The sequence below is a fragment of the Schistocerca piceifrons genome, chromosome 1 (assembly GCF_021461385.2).
Source record: "Schistocerca piceifrons isolate TAMUIC-IGC-003096 chromosome 1, iqSchPice1.1, whole genome shotgun sequence".
Classification (NCBI taxonomy): Eukaryota; Metazoa; Arthropoda; class Insecta; order Orthoptera; family Acrididae; genus Schistocerca; species Schistocerca piceifrons.
The window spans coordinates 834273728-834293389 of NC_060138.1; the positions used below are offsets into that span (position 1 = coordinate 834273728).

Here is a 19662-nt window from a genome sequence, read left to right on the forward strand (position 1 = left end):
CTTTACCACGTGTTGTTTCTGATGGAGACAGCTTTACAAAGGAGCTGGAACATTTAGAGTCGGTGTCTGCGCTATAACGCACACCCAACAGCCGAGTGCCATGAGGCCCCCACCTGCCCGCGTTGTAGGCAAGCGCACTTTCTCCGGCAGTGCCCTAAACTTCAGTCCCCTCCCTCCTGTAATACCTGCAATCTCCCCCATCTCACCTACTCCCAAAAGTGTAAAGCCCGAACTCCTCTGACCACTCCTGAACTCACCGTCCCTGTCCGTCCTCTGGACGCCCCCACCCCTCCTGGCAATTCCGCAATTCCGTTCGTCCCCCCCCCCCCCCCCCGCTGAGGACATCATCAGTCATCAGGTTCCTCATCATTGTCCTACAAAACGTCCACCTTTTCCAGCGCCCTCATCACACCCTCCAACAGGTCTCCCTCGCCGCCCATTCCATTTTCCACTTAAAAATGTATGCCACCTACTCCAACAACCAGGCCCAATTCACCTTCTCCCGTCTTGACATCCTTGTCTAAATCCCTGTCATGGTGCGACAGCACCGTATTCTTTTCAACAACATCCGCTCCCTCCCCACCAACAAGAACCTCTTCCTGCACACCCTTGCCACCCACCGCGTGGATGCCTTCCTCCTCAATGAAACCTTCCTCCAACCCCACCACACCGTCCACACGTCGCCCTACCTCCTTCACCGCTCCGATAATCCCCTCCCGATTGTGCGTGGCGGAGTTGCCATTGGTCACCACCGCCAGATCCCAGTTCAGCTCCAACCTCTCCTTCCCGACCCCATCGAACACCTGATCCTTAGTCTCTTCTTCCCCAGCCTTACCGTCACTTGCGCCACCATCTACATCCGCCCTAACGCCCCTATTCCCTTCGACTTCCTCTCCCACATTGACCGTACCTTCTCCTCCTATGTGATCGCCGCCGATCTCAACATCCATAGTCGTTCCGCCGCCCAGTTACGGCGGTGGCATCGGTTCCTCTCCTCCCTTCAAGGTGACATCATCCCCATCCCCCAGCACACTCGTCCCAAATCCAACTCCACTCCCGATGTTATCCTTTCCTCCCCTAACCTCCTTGGCCGCATAACGGTGGATGTCCTGGAGCCTATTGGTAGCGACCATCTCCCTGTTCTCCTCACCGTTTCAGACGGTCGTCGCCCCCACCCTGACCCTCGTAATGACCCTCCCCCAAAGTATGTCCATTACTATTCCCATGCCAACTAGAATGCCTACCGGGATACCCTCTCCACCCAGGTCGATAGCCACCCCTTCACCTACCGCCACCCTGACGATGTTACCCATGCCACCTCCTTTCTCCAGCAGACTTTGTCTGAGGCCGTGGAGGCCCATGTCCCTACTGTCTCCATCCACCCCCACCGTCCTACCTTACCCCCACAGGCCGTCCTCCTCCGCCGTAAATCCCGCCATCTCTATCGTGCCTTCCTCCACATGCGTGACCCGGACACACTCCGACGCCACTGGCAACTCCAGCGACACATTCGAAACTTGCTCGCAGCTAAGAAACGCCAGGACTGGCGACAGACATGCACCCGTTTAAATGCTACCCTACCTATAAACTCGTCCAAGTTCTGGTCAGCCTTCCGTCGCCCTACCGGAACTAATCTCCATGATGATCACCCCTTCCCTGACACCCTTAGTAAGGCCAATCACTTTGCCTCTTACCTCTCCTATGTCTTTTCCATCCCCAATGATCCCCAGTTCGATTACTCCCTCTTCCCAGATGTCCGCGATCGAACTGACACCTCTGTCCCTCCCCTCGCACCTGGTTTCCAGTACTTGGACAACATTGCACACACGGAACTCAATGCCCCTATCACTACACAGGATCACATTGCTACACTCCGCACGAAACGCAACACTGCTCCTTGTCACAATCGTGTCACCTACTGTCACCTTCGTGAAGCTCCTGTCTCTTTCCTCTCCACCCTGGCCAGGCTCTACAATGTAGTCCTGTCCACTGGTTAGTACCCCGACCTGTGGAAAATCTCCCATATCCTGATGTTCCTTAAACCTGGTAAACCACCATCCGCCGTCTCCTCCTACCAACCCATCAGCCTTACCTCGGTCTTCAGCAAGGTCCTGGAATCTATCCTCACCCGCCGCATCCACCAGCATCTCCACCAACACTGCCTACTTCCTGTTACCCAGTGTGGCTTTCGGCCATCCTTCTCTTCCGACAACCTTCTCCTTCACCTCACTCATCTCCATTCCGAACAGCTTAATTCCCGTTGCTCCACAATCTTCCTCTCCCTGGATCTCGAACGTGCTTATGACCGTGTATGGCATTCCGGTCTCCTCTTCAAGCCCCAAACCTTCGCCCTTCCCATTAACTACGTCCATCTGATCGGCTCCTTTCTCTCCCTCTGTTCTTCCTACGTCACCATCCATAACACGGATTCCTAAACCGTTTTTTCCTCTGCCGGTGTGTCCCAAGGCTCCATCCTCTCTCCCATTCTGTACTTTTTATATACGGCAGACATGCCGCCGCCGTCACCCCCCCTTCACCTTCTCCAGTTTGCCGATGACACCACCTTCCTTGCCCTTGCCCCCACCTTGCAGCGCTCCCAACACCTTCTCCAATACCATCTTGACCGGTTCACTGCTTGGTGCAACCAGTGGTTGCTCAAGGTCAAGCCCTCCAAAACCCAGGCGATCATTGTAGGCAAAACCACCCCTTCCTTCCACCTCCTTGATTTCTATCTCACCATCTATGGCCGTCCTATCGCTATCACCCCCACCCTTAAGTACCTTGGCGTCACCCTCAACCGTCGACTCTCCTGCACCCCCCATCTCTGGACAATCCAAGCCAAGGCATGCTCCCGACTCCGTCTCCTCAAGCTCCTTTTCAGCCGTACGTGGGGTCTGGAGCCTTCCACCATACTCCACACCTATAAATCCCTCATCCGCCCTATCCTTTGTTACACCCATCCGGCCTGGATCTCCGCCCCCCCTACCTTTTATAAATCCCTTCAAATCCTTGAACGCCATGCTCTACGCCTCACCTACGTCTCCCCTCCCCCACGCGGATCCTGTACGATCTCATTCCGTTCCCCCACCTCCTCTTTTTCCTTTAAAGGATGCAGATCCTGTATACCTCCCGCAAACTCGATCCTCCTCACCTGCTTGTCTCGCCCATCCTCTCCCGCCCCCACCCGCTGCCGCACCTGTATTCCCATGTCCCACCCAGTCTCCATCTCTCCACCCTCCTTACCCTCTCCCAAGGTGGCTTCCGCAAGCTCCCTCTCCCTGATGATGCCCTCCTCCCCTCCATCTACCCCTCCTACCAACTTTGATCCTCCCTCCCTCTTCCTGTGTTTGCTCCTTTGGGCACCCTCCCACCCTTCTCTGCCTCTTCCCACCCTCCTCCATTTCTCCCGACTCCTCCCCCGGGCTTCCCCTCCCCTGTCCCTCTCCTCCTCCCCCATCTCCTCAGCCATTGGCATCCTTGTTCTCCCCTCTCCCCCACCTCACCCTTCTTCCCCTCTTGGCAGGTCCCCAGACTCGCACACGCTAAGTGGACATTCGCGCGCCGGAGATCATTGCCATCAGTGTCTCATGTGTGCCGTCGTGTTTAGTGTTCAGTGTTCACCGTCACACTCCGTCGTTCACCAGTGCCATCGACATCTTCAGTGTTTGTGCTTCGTGTCAACAGTTTGTAGTGTGGACTGTCATCGAGTGTGAACGGCTTCATGTTTTTTTTTTTTTTTTTTTTTTTTTTTTTTTGTTCATGTGTCTACTGCTTTTTTCCCGCCGTTTTGTTCCAACCCATGTGTCTTCTCTGTTTTCTCATTGTACTATCTTTGGCTGAAGAGCGGCGTATCATGCTGCTGCCAGCCTACCTGTTATACTGGTATTAAAATCACAATAAAGGAAAAAAAAAAACAAAAAAAATTTAGAGTCGGTGTTCAGAGGTAATGGTTACTCTCCACATCAGATTAGTACAGCGCTAAGAAGGAAGAAACGTGACCACCCACAACACAAGAAGATAAGGAGCTATTCAAGTCCATAACGTTCCTTCCATATGCCGTCAACCTTTCATATAAAATAGGTAGGATCCTAAGGAGACACCAAGTTAAAGTAATCTTCTGGCCACTGGCGAAGATTAGTGCCCTTCTCGATTTAGTAAAGGACGATCTGGGTCTGCGGAAGGCCGGGATCTATTAAATTCCTTGCCAGTGTGGCAAAGCTTACATCGGTCAGACGACACGCACAGCACATGAAAGGTGCGTTGAACATGATCGCCACACTCGCCTTTCGCAGCCCAGTAAGTCGGCTGTAGCTGAGCTCTTCAGCCTATAGAATTTTTAAAAAATAAGAAGATAAGAAACAAGAAAGTTAAATCATAAAACAAATGGTGGGCAATGATAATAAAATACACAGGAAGCAGACAGGGAAAATAGTAGACAGACAATTAAAACACAGCGACAGTCTGGTTTCTGTTCGCAAGAGATGTAAAAAATCGCACCCATTGACAGTATGATGTCTGTTCGCAACACTTCGGAAAAGACGCGCAACACTTAACGATCACTGGAAACACCACTCAAAAGTCGGCATGAAGATGACACACCAAAGGCAAGGGGGGGGGGGGGGAGACCTGGACAGATGAGGGGGAAAAAGGGAGGAGGAGAGGAAAAATAAAGGGGGGGGGCGAGGAGGGAGAGGACTCAGAAGGGGGGAGCAGGGCAGACACGAGCGGGAATGGGGAAAGGCAGAGGAAGGAAATGCAAAAGGACTTCGGAGAGAAGGGAGGCAGAGAGAGGGTAGGTGGGGTAAAAACAGGATGGAAAGAGGAGGGGAGAGGGAGCCCGGAAAAAAGACAGAGGAAAGGAGGTGGAGATGAGGATCAGAGTTGATAGGAGAGATAAATGGAGGGAGAGAGTACATCACTCGGGAGGGGGAGTTGATGGAAGCCACCTTGGGAAAAGAGATGAAGGGTGTAGAGATAGAGGGTAGGGGGGACACAACAGTGAAGGCGCAGCAGAGAGCGTGGGTTGGAGAGGAGAGCATTGTATTACCACAGAACATGCTATGGATTTTTCTGCCACGAAAATTTTGGCCTCAGCGAAAACTTTTTGGGATTCAGTAATTAAAGAATCTGTGGAGATACGCCTAGAGCAAAATCTTATAAATCGTGATGGCCGTTTTCAACTGGACAAGGCTTGGGAACCGGTGATCTCTCTAATTTCCTCTGAGAGAAGACATTTTATTCATAATGACACGTCTGGCGACATCTAATGTCTGTTTTTAGCGACGCGGGCGCGCATTCCGACAGAGGGCGGACATGTAGTTTTCACCTTTACGCATGCACCTGCGCTCCACAGATAGAACAGTAGATTCAGAGGGCGCGGATTTGAAAAGAGGACGCTCCTGTGACGGAGACCAATGCGCATGCGTTTCCGCGCAAATTTTTTGCTATAAAGTTGACTCCGGGAACTTGCAGTCTCCAGTGACGGACACTCACCTGAAGATGGCTGGACGATTGCCAGCCGAAATACCGTGGTAAGAAGTCAACGTGATTCGGCTGCAATCCCGAAATCTCATCGAACAGAAAACAAGCTGCTTGTAGAGGTAGAAATGATCCCCAAGGATATGTTCATACTTGTGTTGCTCCTCTGTGCCTTCCTGAATGACAAGTTCAGCCAGTGACTGCCCTCCTGCCTGCACCCAATTGACGATTGTTGCATGGCATTTGCTTTCAGACGTACGCACCCCAACGCGCGTCTGTCCGATGGAGCATGAAACGTGATACATCTGAACAGGCCACCTGTCACCAGTCAGTGAACGTCCATTTGCGGTAATGGTGTGCAAATTCCAGCATTCGTTGCCAATGAACAGCAGTCAGCATCGGTGCACGAATCATTCGCCTTCTGCGGCGGCCCATACGTTGCAAATTTCGCCGAACTGTAATTGAGTAGCCCCTTCGTTTATATGGGCGGTCAATTACTCAACTGTAGATCGTCTATTCTCCTGTACACATCTCCACATCCATCGCTCAACCCTGTCATTTATGACAAGCGGCGCATCACAGTTGCCTCGGCGCAGGTTTTGCATAACGCTATTTCGCCCTCCACGGTATACTGGGTGATCAAAAAGTCAGTATAAATTTGAAAACTTAATAAACCACGGAATAATGTAGATAGAGAGGTACAAATTGACACACATGCTTGGAATGACATGGGGTTTTATTAGAAAAAAAAGGTCACAAAATGTCCGACAGATGGCGCTGGACAGCAAAACTGCTACCGTGACGGGTGAGAGGTACGCCGATATGTTACAAATCGCATCATCCCCAGCCTGGCAGATAAACACCTGCTGGAACGTACCACGTTTATGCAGAATGGCGCTCCACCCCATACCGCTAAACGTGTGAAAGATGTCTTGCGCACGTCGTTTGGTGATGATCGTGTGCTCAGCCGCCACTTTCGTCATGCTTGGCCTCCCAGATCCCCAGACCTCAGTCCGGGCGATTATTGGCTTTGGGGTTACCTGAAGTCGCAAGTGTATCGTGATCGCCTGACATCTCTAGGGATGCTGAAAGACAACATCTGACGCCAATGCCTCACCATAACTCTGGACATGCTTTACAGTGCTGTTCCTAACATTATTCCTCGACTACAGCTATTGTTGAGGAATGATGGTGGACATATTGAGCTTTTCCTGTAAAGAACATCATCTTTGCTTTGTCTTACTTTGTTATGCTAATTATTGTTATTCTGATCAGATGAAGCGCCATCTGTCGGACATTTTTTGAACTTTTGTATTTTTTTGGTTCTAATAAAACCCCATGTCATTCCAAGCATGTGTGTCAATTTGTACCTCTCTATCTACATTATTCCGTGATTTATTCAGTTTTCAAATTTATACTGACTTTTTGATCACCCGGTATATTAACCACGGCGGCACACGAACAGTTGATGAACTTAGCCGTTTCGAAAATGCTTCCACTCTTGGCTAGGAAGGCAATGATCATGCCCATTTGGACGTCAGATAAATCGCTCCGTTTCCGCATTACGACAGCGACTGCACTGTTTTCTGTGCTCCCATGACACGCTTTATATACCCTCCACTGCTATTGCTGCCACCCACTGTCTGTGACTGGTTATTGCACATTTATAATTCGATTTTGTGTTAAAAATTCGCGCTTTTCTTGCAGTTGTGCTGTCAGATTAACACATACTTTATTGGCTACTTATCCAGTTCAGTTATGTTTTGTAATGAACTCAAACATGTCCTGTTTATATTATTTTGTAAAATAATTTGTATCTGGAGAAAGGAGTTCTGCTTGAAGCCAAAAAAAAAGAAAATTATAAATCAATAAATAAGAAAAGTGTTGAGTTTTGGTGACAGGAGTGTGGGCTCGTGTTGCAGTCACTGGCGGAGACGTTCCGGTGCTTCATCTGCATGGAGCGGCTGCGCGACGCGCACCTGTGCCCGCACTGCTCCAAGCTGTGCTGCTACCCGTGCATGCGCCGCTGGCTGACGGAGCAGCGCGCCCAGTGCCCGCACTGCCGCGCCGCGCTGCGCCCGCACGAGCTCGTCAACTGCCGCTGGGTCGAGGACGTGACGCGACACATCGACGCGCTCGCCGCCAACGCGGGCGCCGGCGACCCGGCACACGCCGACAGGTACAGCCACCGACTCGAAACACCGCGGCCGGCCTGCCACTGGAATCCAGCTACTCCTGCGTGCGGGTCCGTTGCCTTGAACGCTGTTTCACTTTTGGCGGTCGTCGTTCACTGTTACGGGGTACATACACTTGTGTGTGCAACTTACAGATGAAAGTACACTACTGACCATCAAAATTGCTATACCAAGAAGAAATGCAGATGATAAACGGGTATTCATTGGACAAATATATTATACTAGAACTGACATGTGATTACATTTTCACGCAATTTCGGTGCATAGATCCTGAGAAATCAGTACCCAGAACAACCACCTCTGGCCGTAATAACGGCCATGATACGCCTGGGCATTGAGTCAAACAGAGCTTGGATGGAGTGTACAGGTACAGCTGCCCATGCAGCTTCAACACGATACCACAGTTCATCAAGAGTAGTGACTGGCGTATTGTGACGAGCCAGTTGCTCGGTCACCATTGACCAGACGTTTTCACTTGGTGAGAGATCTGGAGAATGTGCTGGCCAGGGCAGCAGTCGAACATTTTCTGTATCCAGAAAGGCCTGTACAGGACCTGCAACATGCGGTCGTGCATTATCCTGCTGAAATGTAGGCGTTCGCAGGGACTGAATGAAGCGTAGAGCCACGGGTCGTAACACATCTGAAATCTAACGTCCACTGTTCAAAGCGCCGTCAAAGAGAAGAAGAGATCACCGAGACGTGTAACCAATGGCATCACATACCATCACGCCGGGTGATACGCCAGTATGGCGATGACGAATACACGCTTCCAATGTGCGTTCACCGCGATGTCGCCAAGCACGGATGCGACCAAATGGCTCTGAGCACTATGGGACTTAACATCTGAGGTCATCAGTCCCCTAGAACTTAGAACTACTTAAACCTAACTAACCTAAGGACATCACACACATCCATGCCCGAGGCAGGATTCGAACCTGCGACCGTAGCGGTCACGCGGTTCCATACTGAAGCGCCTAGAACCGCTCGGCCACACCGGCCGGCCGGATGCGACCATCTTAATGCTGTAAACAGAATCTGGATTCATCCGAAAAAATGACATATTGCCATTCGTGCACCCAGATTCATCGTTGAATACACCATCGCAGGCGCTCCTCTCTGTGATGCAGCGTCAAGGGTAACCGCAGCCATGGTCTCCGAGCTGATAGTCCCTGCTGCTGCAAATGTCGTCGAACTGTTCGTGCAGATGGTTGTTGTCTTGCAAACGTCCCCATCTGTTGACTCAGGGATCGAGACGTGGCTGCACGATCCGTTACAGCCATGCGGATACGATGCCTGTCATCTCGAGTGCTAGTGATACGAGGCCGTTGGGATCCTGCACGGCGTTCCGTATTAACCTCCTGAACCCACCGAGTCCATATTCTGCTAACAGTCATTGGATCTCGACCAACGCGAGCAGCAATGTCGCGATACGATAAACCGCAATCGCGATAGGCTACAATCCGACCTTTATCAAACTCTTAAACGTGATGGTACGCATTTCTCCTCAGACGAGGCATCACAACAACGTTTCACCAGGCAACGCCGGTCAACTGCTGTTTGTGTATGAGAAATCGGTTGGAAACTTTCCTCGTGTCAGCACGTTGTAGGTGTCGCCACCGGTGCCAAACTTGTGTGAATGCTCTGAAAAGCTAATAATTTGCATATCACAGCATCTTCTTCCTGTCGGTTAAATTTCGCGTCTGTACCACTTCATCTTCGTGGTGTAGCAATTTTAATGGACATTGGTGTATCTTTCGCATGATGTGTCACTACCTAGTAACGCAGCACGGTGAACCTGGACCATACATAGAACGAACTGCTACAGTATAGTACAGAAAGTAACTGAAAGAAATACACTATGAGACGAACAAAAATGACACTTTTATTCAAATACAATAATTACACTGAAGTCACCACTATTTATGATGGTCCCCTGTACATTACAGAAGTTGGGACACAATTCTTAACAGGGTGTGGTATCACCACGGACGGCTGAAATGTGTCCCATGTTGGCCACAGAGTTGGTAAGGAGTTATTGCGGCAAGGCGTTCCATTTCTGCTGCTGAATGGTCGTTTATGCACATTGACGTGCCGCAGTACGCCTCCCCAACGTATCTCAAACATGGACTCTCGTATTTGAGATGGGGAAATGAGCAGGCCAGTCCGTTCGCCGAACATCCCCTAGTTTCACGAGCCACTCTACCTACGCTGTTCAATGCGGTCGTGCACTGTTATCCGTAAAAATGAAGACAGGGCCCTATGCACCCCTAAAAGGACGCACATTGGGAAGGAATAAACTGTCACAACAAGTGTGAACCGGTGGGTGTACTGTCTTCAAAGGTTTGGACGGCATTACGCCTTCCTACATCATAGCATCTGGATCAAAAAGCGATCATGTTCGGCAACCATGGACCTATCCTCATATGGCGAGAGGTGACAACATGTAATTCATCCAGGAACATTGATCGTTTCTGTGGTCCAAGTGTTATGGTGTGGAGAGGCATTCTGTTGCCCATATATACTGTCCTCCAAATCTTTGACGACGGTACACTGAATGGTCAACGTTATTGTAACACTGTCCTTCCCCATGCGCGTCTTTTCAGTTCATTCGGCACTGACTTCATTTTTGTATATGACAATGTGAAACAGCATCGTACAGCACAGATGGAGGAATTTTTGGAATGGTATTCGGCGAATTGACTGGTCTGCTCGGCCCCCTCCTTAAATCCGATCAAGCATGTGTGGGATGTCTTGGGATGTATACTGCAGCACGTCCATATGCACCAGCCACAATCCAGCAGCTCTCAACAGCGCTGGTGGAGGAAGGGGAAACCTCCACCTTAAGTTCTCCTTACTAACCTTGTGGCAAGCGTGGGAGCACGTCGCAGAGCATGCATTGCCGTCCGTGGCGATCACACACCCAGTGTCATACATTTTGTAATGTCTGGGGGCCATCATGAACCGCTGTAACAAGTAAAATTATTGTTTCTGAATAAAAGTGTCATTTTTGTTCTTCTTATTGCGTATTTCTTTCAGTTACTTTCTGCACTATTCTGTACCAGTTCCATATGCGTATGGTCCGAGTTTTATCGAGCTATGTTACCTAGCAGTGACACATCCTGCGAAAGATGCCTTCATCCATAAGTTTTGCATACGAGTGTGTGAACACTCCATCAGTACCGGCCCCTGCCAAACAAAATTAGTCACCGAACGTCCCTGATGCTTACTTTTTGTTTCTCTTTCAATAAAACGAAATTGCAGTTTAAGTAATCTTGGACGGAGTGAAACCACACGGTAAACTTTTCCAATCTTCATTAACCCTTCTGTGTCTAGAGAAGACAGTAAAGTGTATAGTATACAGCATACTGCGTTGGCAAAATTAGTAGTTATACCACGATTTTTGTGTCCACGAGAAGTTCTAATTGCCTGCAGTGACGAAAGTAAGTGGTCGGAAACGTTATACACTGAAGCGACAAAGAAACTGGTATAGGCATGCGTATTCAAATACAAAGATATATAAACAGGCAGAATATGGCGCTGCGGTCGGCAACGCCTATATAAGACAAGTCCCTGGCGCAGTTCTTAGATCGGTTACTGCTGCTCAATGGCATGTTATCAAGATTTAAGTGAGTTTGAACGTGGTGTTATAGTCGGCGCAGGAGCGGTGAGACACAGCATCTCCGGAGTAGGGATGAAGCGGGGATTTTCCTGTACGACCATTTCACAAGTCTACCGTTAATATCAGAAATCCGTTAAAACATAAAATCTCCGACTCCGCTGTGGTCGGAAAAAGATCCTGCAAGATCGGGACCAACGACGACTGGGGAGAATCGTTCAACGTGACAGATGTGCAACCCTTCCTCAAATTGCTGCAGATTGCAATACTGGGCCATCAATAAGTGTCAGTGTGCGAACCATTAACGACACATCATCAATATGGGCTTTCGGAGCCAAAGGTCTACTCGTGTACCCTTGATAACTGCACGACACAAAGCTTTACGTCTCGCCTATGCCTGTCAACACCGACAATGGACTGTTACTGACTGGAAACAATTGCCTGTAGGATGAGTCTCGTTTAAAATTGTATCGGGCAGATGGACGTGTACGGGTATGGAGACAACCTTGTGAATCCATGGACCTTGCATGTCAGCAGGGAACTGTTCAAGCTGGTGGAGGCTCCGTAGGTGTGGAGTGTGTGCAGTTGGATTTTTTTTTTTTTTTTTTTTTTTTCGTGTGGCTAGGGCCTCCCGTCGGGTAGACCGTTCACCTGGTGCCAATCTTTCGTGCTGACGGCACGTCGGCAGCTTGCTTGTGGATGGGAATGCAATGATGATGACAAGGACAACACAACACCTAGTCTCTGAGCGGAGAAATCTCCGACCCAGCCGGGAATCGAACCCCATTGTGCATTCCGACGGACTTCGGCAATTCCAGCAGGACGATGCGACGCCCTACACGTCCAGAATTGCTATAGAGTGGCTCCAGGAACGCTCTCTTGAGTTTAAACACTTCCCAGACATGAACATTATTGAGCATATCTGGAATGCCTTGCAACGTGCTGTTCAAAATAGATCTCCACCCCTCGTACTCTTACGGATTTATGGACAGCCCTGCAGGATTCGTGGTGTCAGTTCCCTCCAGCTTTACTTCAGACATTACTCGAGTCCGTGCCATGTCGTGTTACGGCACTTCGTGCTTGCGGGGGCCCTACACGATATTAGGCAGGTGTACCAGTTTCTTTGGCCCTTCAATGTAAGTTTCCATTGCTCTTTAGTCCAGATTTTGTCCTCATTCTTGGTATTCCGATTTACATGAGGTTTGTCAATAATAGTCCTACCATGAATATTTTGTTTTTGTGAGATTGGCCACGTTTTTTCATTGCCACTATTGTCACTGATGTGCCAACGAAGCAGGTACCGAGAATTTGGCCTCTTTAGAAGTCTGTAATGCCTGAAATGAACGTAGATCAGTACTTTACCACAATGATTAAAGGTTTGTTGCTGGCTCAGATCTGTCCAGAGATCTTATAGTAGAACAAGAAAATGTTACGGTATGACAGAAACATCAGTCTACCACGCGGGTAATGTAGCGCTAGTGCCACGATCTTTGTACCTTCCATCCAATCAAGTTCTCAAAGAGCTCATGCACCCGAAAATCATTTTGCATGCAACTGCTGGTTATACTCATGTACATACTTCTCTCTTTATCTTCTCAAACCAATCCTTGCATTGTACAAGTCAAGTTCGATGGAAACGTTCAGTCATACATGTGGCTCCGAACCCGTATAAGGCAAAGGCATCGAAGGAACAGAATGAAAACCATATGACCAAACCAACGAACGTTTCTTCCTGCTGTCAAGCTCCTGAACGGCATTCTCGTAGCATCAGGAATCTCGTTTTCGCTGAGAAACTAGCGACTTGCTTTTGTTACCGGGTATGAACCTGCTGCTGTTCTGCACAAATGAAAGTGCGTCAAGGATCGGGGAGAAGTATAGTTGAATGGGATTGCGAAAGACCGTCACTGTTTGTCAAGAAGTCTTGCCGGACCGCCTATAGCTGGAAAGCTCCGTTTGTGAGGAATATTTAATTAATGAACTTGGTTCTCCCGTTAGTTTGCCAAAACTGTGTTCAGACAAGTTTCCAGTATCCAGGATGTTCTGTTGTAGGAGTTACAGTTTTGGTCTGTTTCTCTGTGGTTTTTCCATTACGGTAGAGGAGCTTTTCTGTGGACGGGGGATGGATAGATTACTAGTAGCGCGAGAGAGAATGCAATGAGGCAACACCCTTTAGAAAGCTGTTATTAGTAAAAGACGGATAGAACCAATGGGAATACCTATTACTGAAGCAAGAGGAAACAAAACAGTGGCTACTATATTGATTATCTGAAAGACTGATACGTTTAACAAATTCCTGCAGTTGATCTGTTCTGGACATTTTACAACAGTCGAATGCAGGTACTCGAGTTCAGTCGAGTACTCTGCAGAGTAAAGTGGTGAGTTTTTGATTCCATCATGGTGTAGACGTGATCGATATCGTTTCGGCAGTCTTGTAGTGTCTTCAGGTTATAGTCGTGGTCAAGAGGTACCTGGAAACTTAGTGGTCGAAGAAGTTGTGGTTGCCGTTCTTACGACGGCACAGTAATGAGAAAGGGGGCATGCAGAGGTACATGAATGCGTTTCGATTAAAAATGCGCAGTTTTTGGTGGGAATGTTATTAGCTGTTAGTAAACAGCTGGGGAAGGCCAAGATAGAAAATCACGGACATGGTGATGTTAGTTGGGTTAAGGCGAATAAAATACTTTGTTCCACTGGAAACCAAAATGCTTAAATCCTTATGACACTTTTACTCTCACATTTTTCAATTATTTTCCTGAGACTTTTTTCAGACGTCATTTTGTGGGACACCTTTAGACGGCAAAGTGGAGACGCCACGTAGTTTTCTTCTGGTCAAGTCGTTGCACTTGTAAAATTTACTGAGCCAGAGTTTTTGTTAGTGGAACTGGATTTATAATTATTTAAATTCGACTCACAGAAGAAAAAGAGGCTAATCTTCTAAAAACATTTCATAACTTCGGAAATAAAGGACCTTCATCCTGTGAATTTCTCTCCATCTCTGCATAATTATACAACATACATCTATTCACACCTATTTACTGTACTCAAGCCTTGGTATCCCTCCACACTTCCTTCCACTGTCAAACTGATGCTTCTTTATGTCCAGTGATATGTTCTGTCAACGTGACATGTCTTTTAGTCAAGTTCTGCTATAAAATTCTTTTCTCCACAATTTTATTCAGTGTCTCCAATCTTAGCAGTCTCCTGTAGCCCCCCGTTTCAAAAGCTTCTATTCACTTGTTATATTAACTGTTTATCGTCCAAAAATACTTCTTAACATTTATGTTTATATATTGAAGACAATATTGTGTCTCTGTACAGAAATGCTTTTCTTGCAGTTTGTCGTGTCTGCATTTTATATCCCCTGTAGTTTAGTCGTTGTCACTTGTTTTGCGATTCAAATAGCAATGTTCATCTACTGTTTTCAGTATCTCATTTCCTGATCTAAATCCGTGAGCCCCGCCTGACTTAATTCGACTACATTCCATTACCCTGTTTCTTTTGTTGGTATTCATTTTAAAATGTTTTCTCAACACGCTTTCCATTTCGTTCAACTACTCTTCCAAGTCCTTTGCCATCGCTTGTACAATTACAACGTCATTGGAAAACCTTTTAATTTCTGTTTCTTCCCCATGAATTTTAATGCCATTTCCAAATTTCACCCTTGTTTCCTTGACAGATTTCTCGTCGTAAAAACTAGATAACATCTGGGGTAAGCTACAAACTTGTCTCACTTCTTTTTCAATTACTGCTTGTCTTTCATGTCTTGCAGTCTGGTTTCTGTACAGGTTGTAGATAATGTCTTGCTCCCCAGATTTTATGCATCATGCTACTTTAGAATTTCATAAATAGTATTCCATTCTCATTTCTCAAAAATTTTCTCTAAATCTACAGATAGTATGAGCGAGGTTTTACCTTTCTTTAATCTGTCAGTATTGCCCCGCGTGTTCCGACATTTCTCCAGAACCCAAGCCGATCCTACTCAAGCCAGTTTCAAATAATTTTGCATTATTCCGTCAATAATTATTGTTTTATTTACGACGATAACTTATTAAACTGATGGTTCTGTAGTATTCACATCTGTCAGCACCAGCCAGGGATTATTACATTCCAGCCGGAGTGGCCGAGCGGTTCTAGGCGCTTCAGTCTGGAACCGCGCGACCGCTGCGGTCGTAGGCTCAAATCCTGCCTCGGGCGTGGATGTGTGTGATGTCTGTAGGTTAGTTAGGTTTAAGTAGTTCTAAGTTCTAGGGGACTGATGACCTCTGAAGTTAAGTCCCATAGTGCTCAGAGCCATTTGAACCATTTTGGTTATTACATTCTTCTCTAAGTCTTAGGGTATATCGACTGCCTCAAATGCCTTACATACCGGGTGGAATAGTTTGGCTCTTCCAAGTAAGAGAATGAATCAGGAAGTCTTTGCCCCTTTTTTAGCCGAAGTGAAGTAAATACAAGTAACTACAAATAGATGTACTATTCTACATACCCTACACTACATAGGCTACACAGTCCCCACAATGGTTCAATAAATTATTCCCATCGCAGCACTAAATCTGATATGCACCTGTGGTAGAAGTCGTCCGGTTGACTGTGCTCATCATTGGATGTAATCATTGTCTCACTGGGGATGAGATTCGGGCTGCTTGTTCAAATGGTTCAAATGGCTCTGAGCACTATGCGACTTAACTTCTGAGGTCATCAGTCGCCTAGAACTTAGAACTAATTAAACCTAACTGACCTAAGGACATCACACACATCCATGCCCAAGGCATGATTCGAACCTGCGGCCGAAGCGGTCACGCGGCTCCAGATTGAAGCGCCTAGAACCGCACGGCCACACCGGCCGGCGGGCTGATTGTTGGGAGGTCCAGATTCTCCCAGTGAAATGATCCAAGCTTGTCGGCGGCTCCCGTCGCTTCATCAGATCTCGAATTGTCGTGGAAGATGACCACGCCAGCAGATGACTCTTAACGAAGTTTTTTGTCACAGGCGACCCCGGTTGTTTCCACACCATGCTCTGCTGCTTCGATTCCGGCGTGAACTGTCACTCTCCTCGGTATACCGTTGCATATGATTCAGTGTATCAGTCATTCGCTTGCCTTACATCATGTTATCCAACTGCTTAGGCACCCATCAACATGAAACCTTCCGGTACCTTAAGTACCCGTAAACAACGCCGTAAACACTCCCATACGAAATTCCAAGTTCATGGAAAATGTCCTTGAGATCCACACAACGATCCACTTTCACCATTGCATTTATGCGGGAAATGTTGTCGTCAGTCAGCGGCGAATGAAGCCTCCGCGATCGCTCTTCACGGCTTTTTATGAACTCACAACACCACCATCTCACATTTCTCAAAGTGTGACACTTTCTTCCAAAAAATGGTTCAAATGGCTCTGAGCACTATGGGACTTAACATCTTAGGTCATCAGTCCCCTAGAACTTAGAACTACTTAAACCTAACTAACCTAAGGACATCACACACATCCATGCCCGAGGCAGGATTCGAACCTGCGACCGTAGCAGTCCCGCGGTTCCGGACTGCAGCGCCTAGAACCGCACGGCCACCACGGCCGGCACTTTCCTCCATTCGTGGAAGTTCGTCCCTTACTCCATAGAAAATGAATCACATTTCATTGCTTCTACGATTTGGACGTGTGAGGCACAACCGCCATCTTCAACAACCGACAGCAGCGTTTTGTCGCGGAGCTACTGCCATATAAGGCCGGGCCGGTCTAAGAAAGGTCCACCGCTGGGAATGGATATGTTTACTTTATATTTACGGAGGTAATTTAACTAAAAATAGGGCAACGGCTTTCTGATGGAATGTTGCCCACTCCAGGTGCTTGTTAAGACGCAAGTCTTTCAGAGATCTATCCATTTTTCCCCTCGAAGTACCATATCTCACCTCTCATCTTCAAATACTTCCTCATCTCTTTCCATGATATTGTCGTCAAGTTTGTTTCCTTTGTGGATTCGTTTTTTTTATTTCTTCCATTTTTAATCATTCCCTTCTTTGCTTAGCTTGTCATCCAAGTTCTTAATATTCACACAGATACTTCTCTTTCCTCCACAGGCCTCTTTAATTTTCCTATAAGCGGGCACTATCTTTCTCATAGTGATGCATGCATCCACAGCTTTTCATTGCTCCTCCGAACACCGTAGCTTTGTGATTTTGCATTTTGTTGATCTCATTTCTTAAACTCTGTATTCCCTTCTGTCTGTATTTTTATATTTTCTTCTTTCATGACTTAAATTGCGTATCTAGTGTAACTCAAGGCTTTCTAATAGGAATTGTCTTTTTGCCTGTTTGATCGTCAGCTTCTTTACTATTTCATCCTTCAAAGTCACCCACTCGTCTTTTATTGTATTCCTTTTCCCTGTTTCATTCAATCGTTGCCCACGTTCAACTTGAAATTCTTGGCAGCCTATGGTTCTTTCCATTTATCTAGAACCAATCTCCTCAATTTCCTACCTTTCTGAAATTTCTTAGTTTTAATCTGTTGATCGTAATCAATAAGTTATGGCCACAGTCCACATCTTCCTCTGGAAATGTTTTGCAGTTTAAAATCTGGTTTCGAAATTTCTGTTACCGTTGTGTGCTCTATCTTAAGCCGTTTGGTGTCTCAGGTCTCTTACATATATACATCAATTTTTCTTGATATTTAAACCAACTGTTAGCAAAAGCTATGTTATGCTCTGTTCAAAAGCCTAACATGCTTTCCTTTTAATTGCCTTCGTCTGTTCCATGTTCTCCTGCTATTTTTCCTTCTCCTCCTTCCCCCATATTTGAATTCCAGTTCCCCATCACAACTCAGTTTTTGTTTCCCTTGATTATCGTCCTAAATTATCAGCACGGTAGAGTAACTCAATAATTTATTTTATCAGCTCACACATTCCTTCAATATATTCATGATCTGCGTTACTAGCAGGCTTATAAATTTATACTCTGTGTAGAGTCTTGACCTAGTGTCCACCTTAGCTTCGATAATGCGTCTACTATGCTGTTCGTAGTAGCTCACCTGCATTTCTATTTTCTTCTTCATTAGTAAACTTACTCCTGCATCATCCGTATTTGTTTTTCTGTTGATAGATCGGTACTTACATGACCGGTCGTCCAGTTCTTCCTGTCACTGCATTTCATTTATTCGCACTGTATCTTTCAACCAATCCATTTCTCTTCTGAAATTCTCTAACTTACCTACCCCATAAAAGATATAACATTTAACGCTCCGATCCGTAGAATGGCAGTTTCTTTTCTTTTTTTCTGCTGACAACATCCTCCTGAGCAATCCCTTCCCATAGATTTGAATTTACTTCAAGACTATTTCGTCCATACAGTAGACCTGCATGTCCTTGGCAAATATACTGGCAGTAGTTTCCCCTTTATATCAGCCGTTCGAAGTTCCAATTTAGCAAGACCACACTGGCTACTTTTACAAGGCTAGGTCAGCCATCACACAGACTGTTAGCCCTGCAACTACGGAAAAGACTACTGCCCCTTTTCAGGAATCATAGGTTTCTCCGACCACTCCAAAGATACCCCTCCAGTGTTGTTGCACCTATGATACGCCTATCTGTATCGCTGAGATACTCAAACCACCTCACCACGTCAGTGTCCAATGTTTGTAGGGTGCCAACATTACATAACAAACGTGAAGACAGAGCAGAAATCAAAAAAAGCTTGAAAGCTGAGTTGAGACCCGAACCTGAGAGTATTTAGGTTATGTTGAAATGGAATGCTGTAAGATTCCCACAAGCTCTCTGTGCAGAAGACATCCAATGGCTACTATACACTGAGGCTGCTTCTAGATCTACGTCTACATGTATACTCTGTAACCCTCTGTGAAGTGCATGGCAGAAGGTACATCCCATTGTATGGATCACTGGAAAAGTAACCGTTTAAATGCCTCTGTGCTTTCTCTAATTAACCTAATCTTGCCCTCGTGATCCCTATGGGAGTTATATGTATGGGGTTGTATTATATTTCTAGAGCCATTATTTAAGATCAGTTCTTGAAACATTGTAAGTTGGCTTTCTCAGGATAGTTTACATCTGCCTTGAAGTATCTTGCAGTTCGGCTGTTTCAACATTACCATCAAACCTCCCGCGGTGGAATAAACCGCTGACCATTCATGGTGCTCTTCTGAGTATGCGTTCCATGTCCCCTATTAGTCCTATCTAGTAGGAGTACCACAGGCTTGAGCAATATTCGAGGATGGGTTTACACGAATTATTTGTAAGAAATCTCCTTTGTAGACTGATTGTACTTCCCTTGTATTCTACACATAAACCGAAGTTCGCTATATGCTTTACCCACGGCTGAACCTACGCAATTGTTCCTACAAAGCGTTACACCATGTATTTGTATGA

At 46.9% G+C, this 19662-nt stretch overlaps 1 protein-coding gene across 1 annotated transcript in view; it reads left to right on the forward strand.

Moving 5' to 3' along the window:
- Positions 1 to 19662, forward strand: part of LOC124775471 (E3 ubiquitin-protein ligase TRIM37-like) — a 201349-nt gene that overhangs the window by 3199 nt on the left and 178488 nt on the right. Inside the window, exon 2 of the mRNA XM_047250307.1 lies at positions 7401 to 7657. Coding sequence (XP_047106263.1) covers positions 7401 to 7657 — 257 coding nt within the window. The remainder of the gene's footprint in view (positions 1 to 7400; positions 7658 to 19662) is intronic.